The sequence below is a fragment of the Parasteatoda tepidariorum genome, chromosome 11, assembly GCF_982258835.1.
Source record: "Parasteatoda tepidariorum strain Cologne lab strain chromosome 11, Ptep-v5.0, whole genome shotgun sequence".
Classification (NCBI taxonomy): Eukaryota; Metazoa; Arthropoda; class Arachnida; order Araneae; family Theridiidae; genus Parasteatoda; species Parasteatoda tepidariorum.
Window position 1 is genome coordinate 15,965,612 of NC_141765.1, and position 20,950 is coordinate 15,986,561.

Below are 20,950 nucleotides of genomic sequence, written 5' to 3' on the forward strand. Positions count from 1 at the left end.
CTGTTGTATAATCATATTCTATCAGAAGCATGCTTTTATAAAACTCCACATTCTCGGAATAAAATGTATTTTGTTCAATAAAATGTTTTATTCAAATTTCTTTACTAAATTGCAAATAGAATTTTAGACGACTAAAAAAGAAACATTGTATTTTATAGCTTAAAAAAATAAAAATGAAAAGATAAGCAAACGATTATTAGCGAAAAAAATATGAATGAAATTTTATGCTAAGCGCGCGAAGTCAAGTTCCTCGCAAGTTTATCACATTTTAATATTAATCGCCCCATTTAATCATTTCTTCATTGTCGCCAAATTATTTTTTTAAAAATAATTAATTTTAATTTTTCTCAGCTTCTAATAAATAGAAACAGTTGAAACTTTAGATTTTTCAATTGAAAAATATGTAGATTAATATGGTATAAAAAAATTCATACCTTATAATTCAAAAATTTTTCATCCTTAATTTAATTAAATAATAAAAAATAATTAACAATTATTAAGAATTATTTTTTTCATGAAATTATCTTTGGATAAATGAGTTTTATGACTGGGTGAAATTTTCTTCGAATTGCTTTATTAGTTTTTAAAATATGACTAAAAACGTAAAAAGTGAAATTAACATTAAGGGGTACGAACTTTGGATCGCTCTCCTGACCAAACTATGGGGACCATACTTCCCAGATTGCGGCTACCCCCTATATTTTGAAGGTTAAGAATCCAAATATGTAAGAAAAAATATATGTTTATTCAGAGAAAGTACGTTTTTGTGTCTGATTTCGTAACTTAATTAATAGTTAGCACTAATTAATTAATATATTTGTGGTCACCCCCAGGAACCATTAAGATTAACACTTAATTCGTGAAAATCCGATCATTAGAACGAAAGTTATTCAGGGTGATATCTTTTTTTTTTTGCGGACTGTACCTCCCATCAAACATTATCTTAACTGAATCAGTTCCACACACAGAGCAAAAATCATTAACCAGATTCAACTTTAATGTTCACATCATCCTATGTTAACATAGGACAAACTAGGTTTGATATTTGGTTTTTAGAGACTGCTAATCTACTGTATTGAACTAAATTTGAGAGTTTTCAATCTAATTTTGTTTCTATATTCATCCGTTGTTCTTTTGCTTTTTCATTGAAGAGTTAAGTTTATTCGGTAATCTTCTACTAATGTTTTGGAATCTTGGATATTGAAATTGACTCCATTAAAACCTAAAGTGCATAAGAAGGCCAGGAGCAGATTAGTCTGGTAAATGTCTTGTAGACATATGATTAATTGAATCACGAGAGGGCTTATCCCTTGGATAGAATTAATTCATGACCAGGATTAGATTTTCGATTGTCAAAAAAACAGTTTCTCTAAAAACTTAGGGATCAATAGGACAGGCAACAGAACAAGAGCATTTAAGTCCTTTAACATAATTTTAAGTAGTTGCAGCCCTATTATAATTATAAACCTCATAATAATAAGCTAAATTGTTAAAACAAATTAAATTATCATTAAAGTAGATTAAACTAGCATTATAATATATTACGGCAAACGTAGAGCTTATAATTGTCGTCTAAATCGAACAAGTATGATTTAGGAGCCCACAAGAGGATAAAGCCAGCCTTAAAGATTTCAAATTATTAGATATTAAACTAGCCAAACATCAAAATTATTAGCTAATTTTCAATAGTCTCTGCCAAATGCAAATCTTAATATTTTTTTCCATAGAAAATTATTGTATGGTAGCTTGCTTCAGGCATGTATTATTTAGATCCAATTCTAATTGGTTATGAGGGGCATCTAACGAAAATTACTGTAAAGAATGCTAATTTGCTTAGAAAATTCATTTTGACGTAATTTTCATGATCGTGTTAAATATATATTTTTCTTTCCTGTGGAAAAAATCATTCGCGAATACTTTCACCAAAATAAAAATTTATTCGCCTAATTTATAATTTTATCACAGTTGGCGAGGTGGCGAATGCTCAGATCAGGCTCTGAAGGTGCAATTTTTGGCAAAGAGTCACGTTTTAAACAAAGCATTATTTTAAACCTCACAATAGTTCTCTTGCAAATGAACAAGTAAAACGTATGATGAATAATTTGTTTTTAAATACTAAGCTGTATTTAATAACCATCTATACATAACTTTAGTTCTGTTATATTCTTACACTGTCTGTTCCAAAATTACAATGATAACTTGAAATGCCGATTAACTTAGATAAAAACTTAATACACGCAGGCAGCTACTTAATTATTCTGCATGGATTCTTCATGTAAAAAAACCCTCCTAATTTAGCCACCAAAGCATTTTCAACTCACTGATTCTTTAGAAATTATAGGTGGTATGATTTAGGAGAAATACGATTTAGGCAACTTTCCTCTACATTGGTGAAGAATGTGCGCTTTGCGGCAAACGTTTTGCCAATTTTGCTGTGTGGTTTACTATTAAAAAATTTCTAGCAGTTTCGTATATTTTCAAATATTTTACTCAGGTTTCACCTTTATTTGGTTTGTGCAAATTATTAACCTCAGTTTTATTCAAAAACGTTTTAAGTTTCCCTGGTTTAACGTGTACAATGTCATACAATTGAATGAGTTGTTCTAATGAAGATTGATATTGGGTTTTTTGTAAGTATATCTACCTGATCATTGACTTGCATACCACCAAGATGTGACAAAACCCACTGATATATATATATACACTGAGAGGCCAAATTATTATGACTACCTCAGAGTTTTATGCAAATGAGTTATTGCGTCACAGCGCAGCCGCTAGAGGGCAAGATAACTATAACACGGGAATGCTGGACAAGTGAGTCATCAGTTATACTGTGTTGCTTGCTCAGATATTGGAAAGAAAAGTGATTTAACTGAATTTCAACGTGGAATGATTGTGGGTGCGAGATGTGTCGGAACGAGTATGAGCAAAACGGCTGCACTTGTGGAGTGTTCTAGAGCAGCAGTTGTTAATGTGTACAAAGAATGAACAATCAAGCAAAAAACCGGGTCTCAACGTCAGACTTGTGGTCGTCACAGGGTACTGAATGCTCGATCAGAGAGAAGGCTGGCCAGGGTTGTGCAGCGCAACAGGATAGCAACAGTGTGACAAATTGCAAGTGATCTTAATCAAGAAGCAACTGTGAACGTCTCTGAACGGACTGTTCGACGCACATTGAGCCGTATAGGGGCGCAATGCGCCGTACTGAAGGGGTGGTCATAATAATTTGTGCCACTCAGTGTATATATATATATATATATATATATATAGATTCCAAAAATTTCAAACCATGAACTTCCGTGGTTCAACACCCATAATCTTAGTTGCAGCATAAGATCTGATGCTTGCAAATTTTTTAATATTCTTGCAAAATGACAATAAAAAAGAAGAGTAATTTTTTTTTGATTTATAATGATTTTTATGAAAATTTCATATATTTCTTTTAAGAGTGATGATGGATCATTTTATTCTTATTTAAACAATAGCAACTATCACTATTCACCCAAAAAATATTTTTTCAAAAATTTAAGCTCATTATTAAAAATAATAATTATTTTAAAAGTTTTGACTCAATTTTTGCTTTATACTATGCTGATTTTTTCGTTCCATAATAAACTATTTCTGCAATTTTTTTCCACTTTTTATAGAACTAAAAGAATTTTTTTTTAATTTTTTCTCTTTGTATTGAATTGTAGTATAATCATAATTTATGTTATTTTCTTTACTATCCAACCACTAATATAAGGTGATATTTGATGGTCGTGACGTAATTTTAATGTAGTTATTATTTAATAACATTTGTAATAAATAAATTATTGAAGCTTTTTATCTGTGAAATGAGATGTGATGTGATGTGAAGTGTGAAATGAGTTTAAGAGATTCCAAGTACAGTAATTGATATGCAATGCAAATATATATATATTATAACAAGCGTTGAACGTATATATTATTTTTTTAATTTTGTATTCGGTAAAGTCAGTATATTATCATTTTTGCATTTATTCGACGAAAACAAATTAAGTTTGTGAAACTATCATTGTGACTTTCTTTTATAATTCCTTAAAATTTATGAAAAATAAAGATTTTGACATTCTAATTAGGGTAATTATGCATCATAACTTTAATAAGCATTTATATATACTTCCTTAAGAATTTCCATCAACAAATAAACATAAAATAAATTTCGAGTCACTTTTAATTAATTATAATTAAATTTTTATTTTAAAAATAACGAGAATTAATTCCATACCTTCTTTAAATATATATGTATTGTATAGTTACATTCTATTTAGAATACTAATAGAATAAAACTAAACAAGAAAAGATTATTAACTTTTTTGCAAACAAAATAATTTTCTAATTTTGCAAATTTAATCTTCCATTAGTTGCATTTATTAATTGATTTATATAATATGAATAAAAGTAAACTCTAATAAGTTATAGAGAGTGTGCTACGCTTTGTAATATAGCGCCCGAGGTCAAATAACGATGATTTGATATCACCTAGCGTTATCTTTTGAAAACGCATTTATCTTTCATAATTGTTTTGAACAATGATTTTAAGTTACAAGTTGTTTGATATCTTTTTTTTTTCAATTTTTTCAAAAATATAAATATATAAATTTTATTTTCAAAAATTTTTATTTTTAGACCTCTATTTGCCTTAATTTTTTTAAATCTTAAATTTTTAGTTCCACCTTTTCACAGACCACAATTCTAATATAAGATATCTTAAATAGTGAAACTAACCTTATTATATTAAATAAAATCAATTCAAAATAAATCTGTCAGCATTTATTGTCGTTACAGCAGGCAGAAACTTAACCTACTCTGTCTTTAAGCGAGTGGGCTATAAAGATGAAGTGAAAAATGAATTCCATTGCATTCTTAAGTACACGGCATGAAAAAAGGCAATGACCTACCAGAGCTTCTTAGTATATGTCACCATTATTGTAGTTACAGTAGGCATAAACTCAACCAACTTGGTCCTTAAATGATTCTGCTCTGAAGACGAAATTAAAATCAAAGTTCAATGCATTCTTACGAGAAAGGCAAGAAAGAGAATTAAGTAAAATAAATAAATAAAAATAGAACCTCCTACAGCCTATAAATTGCATTGTCTGATTTATCGATTATGTAGAAAAAAAGACATAAGTCAAACCTTTGAAAGTGTGTTAATATTAACGTAATAAAATGGATTTTTGTAATTTGAAAAAACGGGTGCATTATATTTAGAGTTACCCTCCTAAAAATATTTTAGAGATATCCAAATTAAGGCAGATTTTGTCAGCATACTGAATAAACTAAAATCAGTTAAAGATTTGAAACCCTTCTTTTAGCGATAGACTAGACACTTTTGAGAGAAAATGATTTTCCACGACTAAAAAAAATATTCTCTTAGTTTTATATATCGTAATTTTCTTTACTTTTCCTTTTAAAATCAACAACACGTGTATTAAAATTTCATTATGTATATATTTTTTCTTTAATCATTTCTTCACATCAAATTTGATATTATTACTATTATAAGAATGAAAAAAATAATAAAAATGTATGTATACAAACAATTACCGTATCTTGGGGCGGCGAAACCGAGTGAATCGAGAAATATTTCTTGAACAATTTCGTTTTCTTCTCCCGAAGTCAAATCTTCTACTGAAGTGATTTCTTCTGAAGGGTTCTGTTTGTTTTTTATATTGTGCCTAAAATAGTTTTATATAATTAGTTATCAATAAAATACGTAAATAATGAAATATGAAAATAATAATAATCTATTCAAATTCTTGCTTGTTGGAACTAGCTACAACTTTCATATGTGGCCAAGTTAAAAAACATTTGCATGCAAATGAATTCTTCTAGACATTATTCAATACTATGTTTAAGCATGAGAGAAAACATGAATAAGATTGAAACAAATTATCGTAATATCGAGGTTCAGCGAACTTATTCTTCAAAGTTTCAAAGAATGTTTATTCATAAGTGTTTGTAAAGTGAACAAATATTAGTTGGATAGGAGTTATAATCAAAGAATTAGATCCCTAACTATGCCTAAACTATGCCTAACTTAAGATAACAAAAATACAACAAAAAAATTTCGGCTACGATGTGTTTAATGGAATTTTAATACGGTTACGATGTACTTAGAAAATGTTCTTAATTGTATATAACCTTAAAACAAATGGATGAAAGAACGGGGAAATAAAGTAATAAGAGAAAATTGCATTATTTTTTATAGGAAATAAGTTAAAATTGTCATATAGACTTTGAACAGTTCATAAATTGTTTTGTCTTTGTTCCACATTTATGGAAAAGTTATTTTTAAAAAATTAGACAAAAAACGACTCTACCCCCTTTTTTCTCTAGATTTCAGAAAGCAACTAAATTATATTATTGATTAAGTATTATTTCATTAACTGTGCTTTTTTTAATTCTTAATTTCTCATATATTTACACTTAAAGAGTTATTAATATATTAAACAGCTTAAAGAAGATATGTTCTAATTGACATTTTTTGGATTTAGATCTTAAGATTTAAATAATTAGACTAAAGGAAGTTTTTTTTAGAACTTTTCAATATTAAATCAAATAATAAATTTTGCAGATTTCTGAAGATGAAAATAATCAGTCGCAGTCCCCGGTACTTTTGGAATGGAAAAAAAGGTCAGAAGTGTACTTAGCAATAAACAGTGAATAAGTAGCCTTAAAAAGCCAACTTGTCTGTTGGCAAAAAATTATAATGCCAAGAGTGCATGTGCTATGATGCAAAGACTGTTTGTGTGAGAGTCAGAACGAAATAAATGTAGAAAATTGCTTATTCACTGTTTATTGCTGAAAACAAGATGCTATTTTTGAACAGGGTGCAACAAAAAACTCAGATAACCAATTTTTAATGCAACTTAATAAAAAATAAATAAGTTAACAAAATAAAACAAATAAATATACGAGTAGACTTTTCTTAATAAATAAATTAACTTGATTTCAAAGTGGTCCCAATTTAGGGCGATACAGAGGCGCAAAGGCTTGTTGTTATTTTCAACAATGAGCCGCAAGTCCTCTGTATTTAATCTATATTTTCCCCGCTGAAACGGTTGCTTCAGAAAATCCGACCTTTTGGCTGATGTAGTGCGAGGCCTTGACTCCAAAATGGATGATACACTGTAATTCATAGGATTAAAGTCTGGCGAATAGAGTTGCCATTTTTCAAATGATATTATGTCAGAAAATGCGCTTTGTTTGCCTCTTTTTGGCCTTGAGAGGTCTTGTCTTTTAAGCCTCGTTGAAACTTCCAGTTTGTATTATTGAAGTGCTTTTTGAACCTTGGGGGTACAACATCATCTAGAATGTCCCCCCTAGTACAATTTTTGACTTGTTTTACAGCCCTGATGCACAAAAACCAGGGTGTTTGTGGTGGAATTTGCAACTTGCGCAAAATCCGCCCCAGACCAACAGTCCTTACATTTTGGTGATGTTCAACAATTGAATAGGTGCTTGGAGTATCTATAGAACAGATCCTATTGTTTTGAGAGTGATAAGCTTAGCGGATGGTAAAGAGGTTTGCATCAGTGAAAAAAAATCTCTCCCAGCTCTGATTTGCGAGCAATTGCTGAAAATTTCAGTAAGTGTTTGTGTCTCGGCATCCCTTGCAAAAAGCAGCCACTTTGAAACTAATTAAACTTATTCATTAGTAAAAGTTTATTTTTTTATAGTTTGTTAAAGTTTGTTAATTAATTTGTTTTTAAGAAAATTATATCAATAACTGTCCAAACTCAACCGTTTGTCCGGGGTTTTTTTTTTTGCAGCATCCTTCAATTTTAAGAAAAACAAAAAACTTTTAGATTGAAATACGAATAAATTAATAAAAAAGAGTATTTTTTTTTCATTAAAGCAATTATGTAGAAACTCATTTTTCATTTTATTATATTTCTCCCCATCTACTCACAGTAAACAAATCTGAATTGAATTACGATATAAAATAGCCGGCACCCAGTGGGCAGGAGTATATCACCGTATAATCCATCTTTACTTTGAAATTTAACGGAGCCATAACCCCTATATACCGTAATTTTTACAGTAATATTAAAAGTAAAATCATTGTATTTATTTAACTAAATAAATATTACTGTAAAAATTGTGGTACAAAAGTTAGCTATGAAAATGGTTTTTACTGATGCTGCAACCAGGTTGTCTACTTTTTACCGTAATTTGGTTCGGAATAGTTTACAGTACACAGGGAGCCAATACAAAAATAACTTTTGATCTAATGATCAGATCTTCACGAACTGGAACTCCATATAAATGATTTGAGGGGGGGGGGGGAGAGCTCAAATCTGTTAATTAGTGAGGATGATATTTTAAGCTTGAAATCAGACAGAAAAACGCGGTGTCTCTGAATAAACATACCTTTTTTTCAGCGGATTCGGATTTTTGACCCCAAAATATAGGGGGTAGCTACTATCTGGGAAAAATGGTCCCCATAGTTTGATCAGGAGAGTGATCTAAAGTTTGGACGTGTTAATGTTAATTTCAATTTTTGCGTATTTCGCATTATAAAAAGAATTGAAAAATGTTTGCCCACAGTTATAAAATAAGTTTTTCCAAAGATAATTCCACACAAAAAAATTTAGTAAATATTTTTTATTTTGAATTATTTAATTTAATAACATTTATTAATCTTATAGTTTTGTCAGGAGAGCGATCCAAACTTCGTAGCCCCTAATGTTAATTTCTTTTGCGTATTTCGTCATATCTCGAGAACTTTATAGAGAATTAAAAAACTTTTACAAAAAGTATAAAATTCATTTATTCGAAGGTAAATCCCTGCAAAAAATAAGTTTTAGTAAATATTCATTACTTTTTATTATTTTGTGTAATAACAGTAAAAAAAAAATATTTTAAAATATCCAACTTTTTTACTTCATTTTAAAGAATGAATGCGAAATCGGTTCAATAGCTCCCGAGAAATCAATTTCTAAATTTATGACTTATCGAAAATTCGACTTCTCAGGAACTATTCTACCGTCTTTTCTCACATTTTTATTTTCTTATGTAAAATTGGATACTTTAAAATGATTTAAAAAATTGTACACCATACAACTCCAAATTTTTCGACTATTATCTAACAAATAATGAAAAAATAACAAATATTTACTTAAATTTATTTTTTGCATGGGATTTTCCTTGGATAAACGAATTTTAGAATAGTGTGTAAAAAGTTTTCAATTAGCTGAAACTTTTTCGAGATATGGCGAAATACGCGAAAAGTAAAATTAACACCTGACTGAACTATTAGGACCATATTTCCCAGATTGCAGCTACCCCTTATATTTTGGGGGTCAAAAATCTGAATTCGGCGAGAAAAAGATTAGCTTATTCAGAAAAAGTGCATTTTTTGAGTCTGATTTTGTAATTTAAAATATCGTCTGTACTAATGGATTACGATATTTGAGGTCACCAACTCTAACTATTCAGATTGAGTACTAGAACGTAAAGATTCGATCATTAGATAAAACTTATTCAGAAAGATATGTCTTTGCTTTCTTTCTTTCTTTTTTTTTTATTTCTTACAATGTACTTTACAGAGCACCGGTTAATGGTGGTATTGTTGCCACTGTTTAATAAGGGCTTCGCTAAGGTTTCGTTTTTAAAATGAAAAATATTGTAAATGGACCGTTTTTAAGAGAAATTTTTTTTTTGATATATCTGTTTTTCCAAAAAATAAAAGAGTCGATAACAGTCTTTCATACTTCAAAAGGAATGGGTATAATTATATTCTTAAATTGAAAAAAAATATTACTCGTTGTTTTATCAATGTAAAATTTTATGAGTGCAATATATATTTGAGTGTTCAAATATTAATTCTGAAATTATTTTTTCTAACAGTTCTTGAGATGTCCTTAAAGCAAACGTGAAAGAATTTCTAATTTAGAGAAAAATACTTCACACACATCATTATCGTTAACTACGAGCGATCATTAGATATTAAAGATATTGAAAACTATTTCCAAACGAACATTAGATAAAAAAAATCAATAAGGCGTGCTGCATTTTTATTTGATCATAAATAGTTAATTGTTTTTCAACACTCATTAATGATAATGGTAAGTCAATACTGGAACATTTTAATGACTGAAACTATTTGAAATGTCTATCAAAAAAAATTATAAGGAATGTAATAAGACATGAACGTGTCGCTTTAAAATTATGAAAAATAATAATCACATAAATTTTTTAAAAAATGATTTTAAAATACGTCGTTTTAACCTAACTGAAGAGAAATTCACGGGAGTGTAAGTTAAATTTGTTTTGAATATCTTAAAATAATTAAAATATTTTGACATTAATTAGAAATCAATAAAGTTTTTATTTGATCGTAAATAGTTATTTGTATTCTTAACACTCATTAAGGATAATAGTAAGTCAATAATTGAATGATTGAAAAAGCTTGAATTGTAAATCAGAAAGAAAAAAAGGTCTTGAAGGGAATGTTAAAACTTGTTAAATATGTATTTAAAAATTTTTTAAAATAAATAATCATATTAATTTCTTTTAAAATAATGATGCTAAATTACGCCGTTTTCTCCTGAATAAAGTGAAATTCACGCTAGGGCAAGATAAATTTGGTTTGAATAACTTAGAATTAGTAAAAATATTTTGCCATTAACTAGAACAATAATTTTAGATCTATGAACTACATAATTTCATACTATATACACTATAGTTATAAACTACAGTTATAACTACATAAGATTTATCCGGGGATTATTCAAGACATTTTGTGAAATGGTCAAAATTTATCGATAATTTTGTGAATATGTAAAAAGTAAAGGCCTGGTTTTGCAACAAAAAAAAAGATCAAATACATTTATTTATTTTTCAAAGTTTTTCAGGAACATCTAAATCACTGAAAAGTCATTTTTCTGAGAAATTATAAGTTAAAGAAAACATATATTCCATTATTGAAAACAATAGTTTTGTGATGCTCCCATTTCATGATAAAAAATTTCGTGAAAGGTCATTTTTAACTATAAACATACTGTGGAGGCTATGTTACGAACCTAAATTACTCCTAAAATGACTCATGTTTAGCTACATATTATTATTTATTTGCATTTTCTTTTTTTCTTTTATTGTTAAAATTCATGATCAATTTATTTAGACTTAAATAGTACAGTCATAAATTGTTCTTATAATAACGCATAGTTATAGAAATGATTCTTATGAGAAAAACACCTATAATATTCTCAAATTTTCTATTACTCTATTAGTGATTATTATTCTCTAATAAAAGCTTAAATGAATGAAAATTATCTATGTGACAAAAATCCAACCGAAATAATTAACAAATTGATATAATAATTAACAAAATTTGAAATTAAAGGAATAAAAATATTAAATGAATTAAATTAGTTTAATCCAGTTAATTTGGTTTAGGAGTTTAGATATCTCTTCATATTGCTTAATTAAAAAATTTCTGAGATTTTAAAACTTTAAAAAATACTTAATAGCTTAATCCAGAATTTAATCTTTTGAATTAAAAATTGAATTTCTTGAAACTTAATACTTTTTCCAGCATTGATTTTTTTTCTCAGTTAAGAAGCACAACTTTTTAAAACTATGTTGATAGAACAGCGTTTAATTCTTTTTAAAAATAAATTCAGAAATTTCTTTTAAAATTAATTTATATAGAATAAAACTTTTCATTATAAAAATAGAAAAAAATTAGAGTAAAAGTAAATATCAAATTAATCATCTTATATTTCAGAATTCAAATTTATTATAAAGTTTCTCAATGTAATTCTTATCAACAAATATATAATTTAGCTTGATATAAATAAATTGTATTATTCTTTTTAAACGTTTTATGTTTTTCTCTTATCTTAATTTGTTGAAACAGTTTTTTATAGACAAGAATAGAAACAATTTTCCAAAACATTTGCAAAAAAATACAATTTTTGTCATTCAAATTCATGATGAAGATAGAAAATTTATTTATTTAAGAGCTTAAATTTGCAATGATGCTATTAATATTGTTTAAAAAAATACTTGCCATTCTAAAAATTAGTAGCATCTAATTTTATTTCCAGTTCTTTTTAATTATTATTATCATTTAGAATAAATCATTATAAAAAAGTTGAGCAATATGCAAAAAAATAAATGGACCACCCTGAATAACTTTTGAAAAAGTCGTATTTTGAAAATAAGATTTCTCAAGAACTATACAAACGACTTCGCTCAAATTTTGTAATTTGCTCTATAAAAGTGCATTCTTTGAAATGATCTAAGAAATTATATACCTTACAGTTCAAACTTTTTTCAGCTATTATTAAATGAAGTAATGAAAAATAACAATTATTAACTAATAGTTATATTTTGCATGGAAATCTTCATTTCGCCTAAAAAGTTCTCTACGCAAAATGTAAGAGGATATACGCAAAATGTGAAACTAAAATTAAGGGTTCCAATCTTTGGAACGCTCTCTGGATCAAACTGTTGATACCATATTTCCCATATTGTGGCTACCCCCTTTATTTTGGAGATTGCAAATCCGAATCCGTTAAAAGAAAGGTATGTTTATTCAGAGGAAGTAGATTTTTGTGTCTGATTTCGTACTTTAAAATATCGTCTGCCCTAATTAATTAGTATATTTGAAATCATCCCATAAAACCATTAAGACTGAGTTATAGAACACAAAGATCCGATCATTAGAGCAAAAGTTATTCAGGGTGATCAGTATTTTATTTTGAGCACTGTACAATTATAAACTATTTTAGGACTTATCAACAAATGCAGCTTTTTAAAAAAGCACCTAAGATTTACAGGTATTTATTAAAACAAAATTGAAAAACTTCAAGTTCATTAAAACTTATAACCAGTTTTTCTTTTGAAGATTATTAAATACAGGTTAGTGCAACTTAAATATGCTATCTTTAATTAAAAGGCTAAATTAAGTGTTTTTAAAATTAAAAAGATATTCCTTCGAGTGTTTTATTGTTCTCAATAAATTTTCAAGTGTCAACTAAAGTTATAAAATTTATTGTAACGCCACATGATCTTCAATTTTAATTTTTTTTATTACATAAATCACTCATTTCTTCAATTGTAATCAGACTCACTGAATTTTTTAATTATACTTTTGAAATATTTTCTTAAATCAAGGAGTTTTACATATTTATGTAATCGTAGATAAAAAAAATCATTTACCTAAATTGTAATATCAAATATTAAATGCACTTTACAAAGAGTAACACTACAGATTTCATTAGAGTAAATACATGAAACAAATATACAAACGTATTAAAATTTCCACGATTAAGTGTTCAAATAATGAATAAATGACTTACTTGACTGCTGCCCACAAGGCTGGATCCTTTGAAAGTAGTATCTCTTTTAAACTAATCCATAGAAGATTGGCCTTAAACAGAAAGGAATAAAAATAATATTGCAAAATGTCTCAAATAGTTTCTTTCATGCAATTAAGTTAAGCTACTTATTTTAAAGCTTTTAAATATGATTTATTTATGAAGGATTTAATTCGATTATTTATTCATGGTAATTGCAGTTAAAATTGTGAAGAACATAACTAATAAAAATATTATTTATATGAGTGTAGTAGAATCTATTTTATGTGAATAGGAAAAAAAATAATATGCATAGTCAACCATATTTAAGATAATTAATAAAATGCAATATATTCGGTGAATAAAAAAAAATATGCAAACTATAAAAATTTCGAAAGTAAATGAAAAAATACAGTTAAAAATACATTTTTATTAAGAAATTAAGAATAACTAGAATATTAGTTAATACAACATATTGTACGTTATTGTTAATATTGGAATGAAAAATCGGTTCTTTCTTTTTGAAATGTAAATTACTAAAAAAATAAATAAAAATATTTAAATACAAATATTTAAAGCAACACTGGTGTTAAATTAACTTTAATAGAATAACAGTTGATATTTGCAACAACAATAATTGTTTGAGTGTTTTAATTTTAAACGCATGCAAGAACGTAAATAAAGTAAACAGTTTTATACTGCAATTAATTTCTCTTTCTTCCATGCTAGTATTTGTATTAAAAATTTGAAAAGGTAGATTAATAAGAGCAAAACAATATTTATTTTCTTTTTCACCTCTTTTTAAAATAATTACGATACTGAAGTGTTTTAATTCGAATTAAAAGTTTAGTTTAGGAACCAATAATAAGTGCTTGTAGTTTAAATATTTTAAGTATGAAAAGAAAAATAAATATATGAAACACGGGAACTCATTAAATTATGTTATTGTTAAAGTTTTGCAAAATAATTTGCTTGATTTTTTATACTAAACTTTTTAAGTCAACACTGATTTCAGTTTCTTTTAAAATGAAACAAATGCACAATGCGAGAATATAGTCAATTTGCACAGTGTCTATCTTTACAATAACTGCATTATTATAGGTCATGACACCTAATTATTTTTCAGGGATATAATCTGCTTTTTTAATACTTTTTTTCGTGAGTAACCAATTGCCGACATTAATTATTCTTTATATTTCAAAAAAAACAAAATCAAAACACGTATGTCAGTAAAAGCTCCGATTAGCATGACTATCTGATTATTAGCTAGCAATAAATCCATTGAAGACAACAATAAACTAAACTAAGTTCATTTATTAAAACGTATGAAAAAAATGCTTAAAGGTGGGAAATAAAATTTAAAAAAACAGCAGCAAAGAATTTAAAAATTGCTTAAAATGTAATTCAAAGAGATTTCCTTTTATTCAACGACACACTTTAAGAGTTATCTAACAATGCATAAAAACCTTAAACTCAATGTATATTTAATAAAAGTATAGGCATACAATTGTGATAATTCCTTACTATATGAATTTCCTGAAACAATTTGTGCATGGTCCCTATTTATTGATCGCACTTTAAATTGTTTCTCACTAAATGTGGCATGTTTAGTTATCTTGCTGACACAAATGATTATAATTTTGAAAATTTGGAAACAAATATGCATCAATCAGAGCTCTTTAACGAGCAGACATTGACTGACATTGAGAAGTAAATTCTCAGCCTAGTTATGATGATCACGTGAGGATTGAAACTGTTAGGAAACTGCTGCAGCGAGAGTTAAAATTATAGAATAATTTCCTTAGTCACATCCGTAATGTTATTTAAAGCATGAGTTACTGTTTATACTGCTTAATATAGAAATGTATTTAAACTGTATGATACCCCAATAAAGATAAATGTGGGAAATAAAAACATGTACAGTGCGTCAAAAAATAAATCATCCTGATTAACTTTGTTTCTAATGATCGGATTTCTACGGACTTATTTTCAATGTTAATTAATCGAAGGTTCATCACTTAATTTCCCTAGTCATATCCGTAATGCTGGTACTGTTATTCAAAACACGAATTAATGCTTATACTGCCTTATATGGAATGTTCTTTAACTGAGTAATACTCAAATAAAGATAAATGTGAGTAATATAAAAATATATCACCTTGATTAACTTTTTCCAGTGGACGGATGTTTACTTACTTAGTGTCAATGTTAATTGAAGATTTACATCAAATATGCTAATTAATTGGTACTAATTATTATATAATTTACAGAATCAGACATAAAAAATTTTTTCCTCCGAGCCTCTTCGTTCCACGGATTTGGATTTTTGATTACCAAAACAGGAGGCAGCCCCCCTGTAGATATATAGACTCAATATAATCAGGCCTGTGGTAAAAGTTCAGACTAATTAATATTTCTTTTAGCCTATTTCCCCATATCACAAAAAAGTTTGAAGTGAATCGAAAGCTTCTTGCACAAATTTATAAATTTGTTTATTTAAAGATTTTAAAATTTTCCTGATTTAAAAAAGTAATTTTTAGTAATCATTCATTATTTTTTTGCTAGTTTGTTTAATAACGGTTCAAAAAAATTTAAATTGTTAGATATACCTGGTTTTACGTCATTTTAAATTGCCCAACTTAAAATTAATAAGAGCAAAACTTGAAAAAATGATTAAACAATTTCTGAATTATAGGATTTCAAAAAGTTTATATATTTAAATTTTCGTATCTCAGAATGTATTTGACTCGTTTCGTCCAAATTTTGCAGTTTGTCACTTAAATGGTCAAAAAATAAATATACCATACATATCAATCTTTTTTCTACCATTATTAAATAAATTGGTAATAAATGATTGTTAAAACTTATTTGTTCCACGGACTTATCTTCAGATAAATAAATTTTATAATTGTGAGCAAAATGTTTCTAATTCAGTAAAAAAGTTACAAGAATTAGAAGAAAAATTTAAAAAGTGAAATTAACAGTAAGCTGCCCGGACTTTCAACCGTTCTCTTGTCTAAATTATCAGGCTATAATTTCCAGATTACGACTATTCTGACTTTATATTTTAACAGTCAAAACTCAAATCAGCCGAAACGAAGATAAATTTATTCAGAATCGATCGTTTTTATATCTGCTTCTGTAACTTTAAAAATTAGCTTTAACTAATCAGCATTTTTGAGATCAGCCGTTCAAACCATTAAGATTGGCACTTAGTAAGTGAAAATCCGATCATTAGAATAAAAGTTATTTAGGGAGATACATTTTATTCTATTACATTCTACCGATATATTAAAACACCCTTAAATGAACTCTTACCTTGCTAATCCAATTCATAGGCGAGGATCTTCAAAATATTATTAAAATAATTATTCCTTGCATTTTTTACTTACCAATCCAATAGTTTAAAAGGGAGTAAGGCCTTTATACATTCTAGATATTCAGTTATAAATTCATTCATCATAAAATTTTTAAGGCACCATAGTCGGTTGCAAATTATGTCTCAATTTAGTCTTTAAAAGGCTTCTAATTTTTAAGTAAAATCAAATCAAATAAAATTTAAAATATTTTGGTATTTGAAAAACAAATAAAAAGACATGTAATAATTAATTTCAATTTTGTTTTCATTTTGCTTTATTTTCATACATAATTTTTTACTAATATTTAAATAATTATAGCATCTTTTCTAAAGCATAGATAATTACTAATTATATGCCAATTTTTTAAAAAGAAACAGGCTGCTGCTGTTTTTAACGTCAATTGCCAATATCAGCAAGCATGTTTCGTGAAACCAAATGAATTTAAGACAGAGAGTGCATTTCATGTTTTTCAGTGGCCCCATCTCTGGCCCAGAACACAAGTTCAGTCACACGTCACAGCCCGTTTATAGGGCGGAACCATACATACATCCATTGCTTCATCCACAGATCGTAATTTTGACCAGAACCGGAAAACGATCAATCTCCCATTCAGCACCCCAAGAGGTATAATTTGTTATGGGAACATAGAGGACTTTGTGACCGGATTGAATTAATGCGCACCACTCACACGGGGAGTTTTCATCCGGCTGGGATCAAACTTACGACTTCTTAGACATTGCCATAACGCCCAACAGACCAGGCAATTCCAGTCTCTGCAACAAGGTTCACTTTACACCAAGTAAAGTTAGAATTCTCTTGTACTCGAATAAATTTCTTGTCCATCTTGCAGAGCTTGCAACCAACTTAATTCTACTTTAAAAAGAAACTATCTTTATCGTTTGATAAATAAGTTGGAGTTTTGTATAAAACTATACCTTCGTGGTGAAAATAAGACGCAAAACTCGTATATTCTCTAATCACAGAGAGAACACAATATAAATTTTTAAAAACGTTTAATTTGAAAAGAATCTTTAAAAATAATCACCAAACTTTTGCCAAACGAGCAATAAATATACATAACATAGAACCACTTTTAGGGTATTAAAGCAACGCGCAATCAAACTTAAAAAAATTATGATATTATAATATATGTCAATTTCCTTGTAAACTTTCTAGTTATTCCTATAAATGTGTATGAATTGTCAACTACTAAATAATAGCAAGTCTAAAATAATGACATAGCTGAAATTTTCTCACCAAAAATATGTAAATTTAAGACATCGGTACGAAATAAGAAAAATACAAACCTTTTACTTTAGCAATTCTTAAAAGATCTAACTTATTGTCTAAATTTTAGTATCTTTATTCGAAATTCACAATATACATAATAATATAAAGCACATAGACTTCTCCTTTTTCTTCTTATACACGCACTAACAGCAAGCATTCTACAGTACATTATTTCCTCAACAGTATTTTTATATATGGCTTTTATATAAAATTCCTTTAGAAATCCTGTAAGATATTTCTATAGCAATTTTTAGAAATGCGTCTTTTGAAATATTCATCTGTGATATTTTGTTGGAAGACGTACAAGCCATTTACAGAATTCTTTTTTCTTCTACCTATTGTAGAGATCGTCATATTCTCGAATGGAATTTTTCTTGTGGATGACACTTTTCACAGAGTATCGATTTTTGATCAACTAGATACACATTGTACTTTAACCGATTTCAATGCATTATATATATATATATATATACTTCCAAGTATTTAATCCCTTACGTTTGAAATTATTGCTATTTCATCATTATATTCTAAAATGATTTATGAATATAATTGCATGGTTTGCAAGCTTCGAAATTAGTAGAGGCAGTGTTGCGGCTATCAATTTTAGAACTCTACGTGGAGGAAGAAAACTGGACACACCCACACCCACACACACAAATATATATATATATATATATATATATATATATATATATATATATATATATATATATATATATATATATATATATATATATATATATATATATATATATACTCATGTACAGAAAAATCAGCGCAGCAAGAAATAAATGCGCCCACCCATCGACGCCTCCGTTTGAGGAGCCATTTTTCCACAAGACAATGTTCGGCCTCATACGGCAATGGTGTCACAAGACTGCCTCCGTACTGTTACTACCCTTCCCGGCCCGATCCCCAAATATGTCTCCAATCAAGCATATCTGGGATCATTTGGGACTGCGAGTTGGGCATCCCACGAGTTTGAACGAACTAGAAGCTAGGAAATATGGAACGAAATGTCTCAAGACATCATACAGAGCTTGTATGCCTCAATGATCGTGCATTCGCGATAGAGGGGGTGCAACGGGGTATTAACTCCTCCGTTCTTTTGCCTTTTTCTCTGTAATAAATTATCCTTTTTCTTTGATTTCTTACTCATTTACTTATATCAAAGTAGTCATTACGTATGTAAATTTCGTTTCATTTGGACGACTCCTTTTCGGAACCCTAATTTTTTTTTGTCCATGAGTGTATATATATATATATATATATATATATATATATATATATATATAAACACACATATATATACATCACAAACTCGTCGGGTTGCTCCATATGTTGTTAGGGAAAATCTTGCAAAGAAAATCCGTAGAGTGTCTCGTTTTAAGGAATAATGGGAATCTTAGTATTTGTAATTGTTTTTTAAATAGGTCGTGCGATTCCCACAAAGAACAAGGGGAAAAATGTCTAACTTTTAATTAATGCATACTTGAACTATAAATAGATTAAAGTGCAGGATGTTAATTTAAAAGTGTGAGAAAGCGTTTCGTTTTGAATAATAAATTAAGAAAAGAAAAGGACTTACAGAAAAGGAATAACATAAAAAGATTAATTGAAGCTTTTTATGTTATATACATACATACAAATATATATATATATATATATATATATATATATATATATATATATATATATATATATATATATATATATATATATATATATATATATATATATATATATATATATATATATATATATATATATATATATATATAACAATATTTATATCTATATATATATATATATATATATGTATACAATATTTATATCTATATATATATATATATAAATATTGTATAGAAATTGTGTACTTGCACCCTACCAGAAAAAAAATTGATAGTATTTTTTTAAAACGTTTTATTTTTTGCATTGTGGCATAATATGTAAATTATTTAAATATTAATATGAAGTCTAACACAAAGTCTGTTCTCTAAATTCATTATTTGCAAACATTTTAAAGCAAACAAAATTTTAAAAAATAATTTGTAGTTTAGGTATGAGAAGATCGGTTTAAAAAAATTTTTAAGAGATTGTTTTTCAACTGATTTTAAACACTCTTCATTCCCCTTCTCATAATTTTTTTTTAAAATTTCGATGCCTGAATAGCATGTTTCAGTACACAACACTAAGATAAAACAAAACAAGCAAAAAAAAATTCAAAACTAAATATTTCAAAATCGGATTTACAATAGTATGGAAGTAACTTAAAAAAAGTATTTAAGCATTTACATTTTAATACAAAACTTCTTAAAAGATTCTTAAGTTTTAAAATAGCTCTCAAGATTTGTAAGACATGACATTTCTAAAATGCACGTCACGCTTTATTTAAGAAGTTAGAAGTAAAATTAAATTCTTCAACAAACACAAAGTTCTCTTTGTTAAACTGTTAACTTCTAATACTTATAGACTGAACTAATTTTTTTTTAACTTTGGTAAACAAATTACGAAGACAGTTCTTAATTAGTTAACGACAACATCTAATCTTGAATTTAAAGGAATAAACTGAGATTCTTTTAGTAATTTAAACATATCAACTACTTATTGAAAGCCGTATTATTGATTAACTTTAAAGGAATATACTTGATTATGCTTATTTACTTATTTTATTTACTCTACTTTTTCCTTTTCATCCCATTTCTAAGTAACAGGCACAAAATTTTAAGCAGAATGCTTATTTCCAATACAATGAATGATTGATAAAGGGTATAGAGGTTACAACGATTCTGACAATTTGTTGAATTGTTTGATTTGTTTAATTGTTTAAAAAATTGTATCAGTTTTTTTAATGGTGAAAAATTATGCTTGTATCTAAATTATACCGCGAGATCAAATTTGCAAAGAACGTACCCAAAACGGAAAGTTTTATTTATAGAATTTTTTAAGATTCTAATATCACAT

The 20,950-nt window shown here is 27.5% G+C and overlaps 1 protein-coding gene across 1 annotated transcript in view; it reads right to left on the reverse strand.

Annotated features, from left to right (window-relative positions):
* The window catches only part of Gycalpha99B (guanylate cyclase 1 soluble subunit alpha 2), a 364,604-nt gene that overhangs the window by 216,089 nt on the left and 127,565 nt on the right, over nucleotides 1–20,950 (reverse strand). The window contains exons 3-4 of the mRNA XM_043040687.3: nucleotides 13,341–13,411; nucleotides 5,572–5,702 (exon numbers count right to left, since the gene is read on the reverse strand). Coding sequence (XP_042896621.2) covers nucleotides 5,572–5,702; nucleotides 13,341–13,411 — 202 coding nt within the window. The remainder of the gene's footprint in view (nucleotides 1–5,571; nucleotides 5,703–13,340; nucleotides 13,412–20,950) is intronic.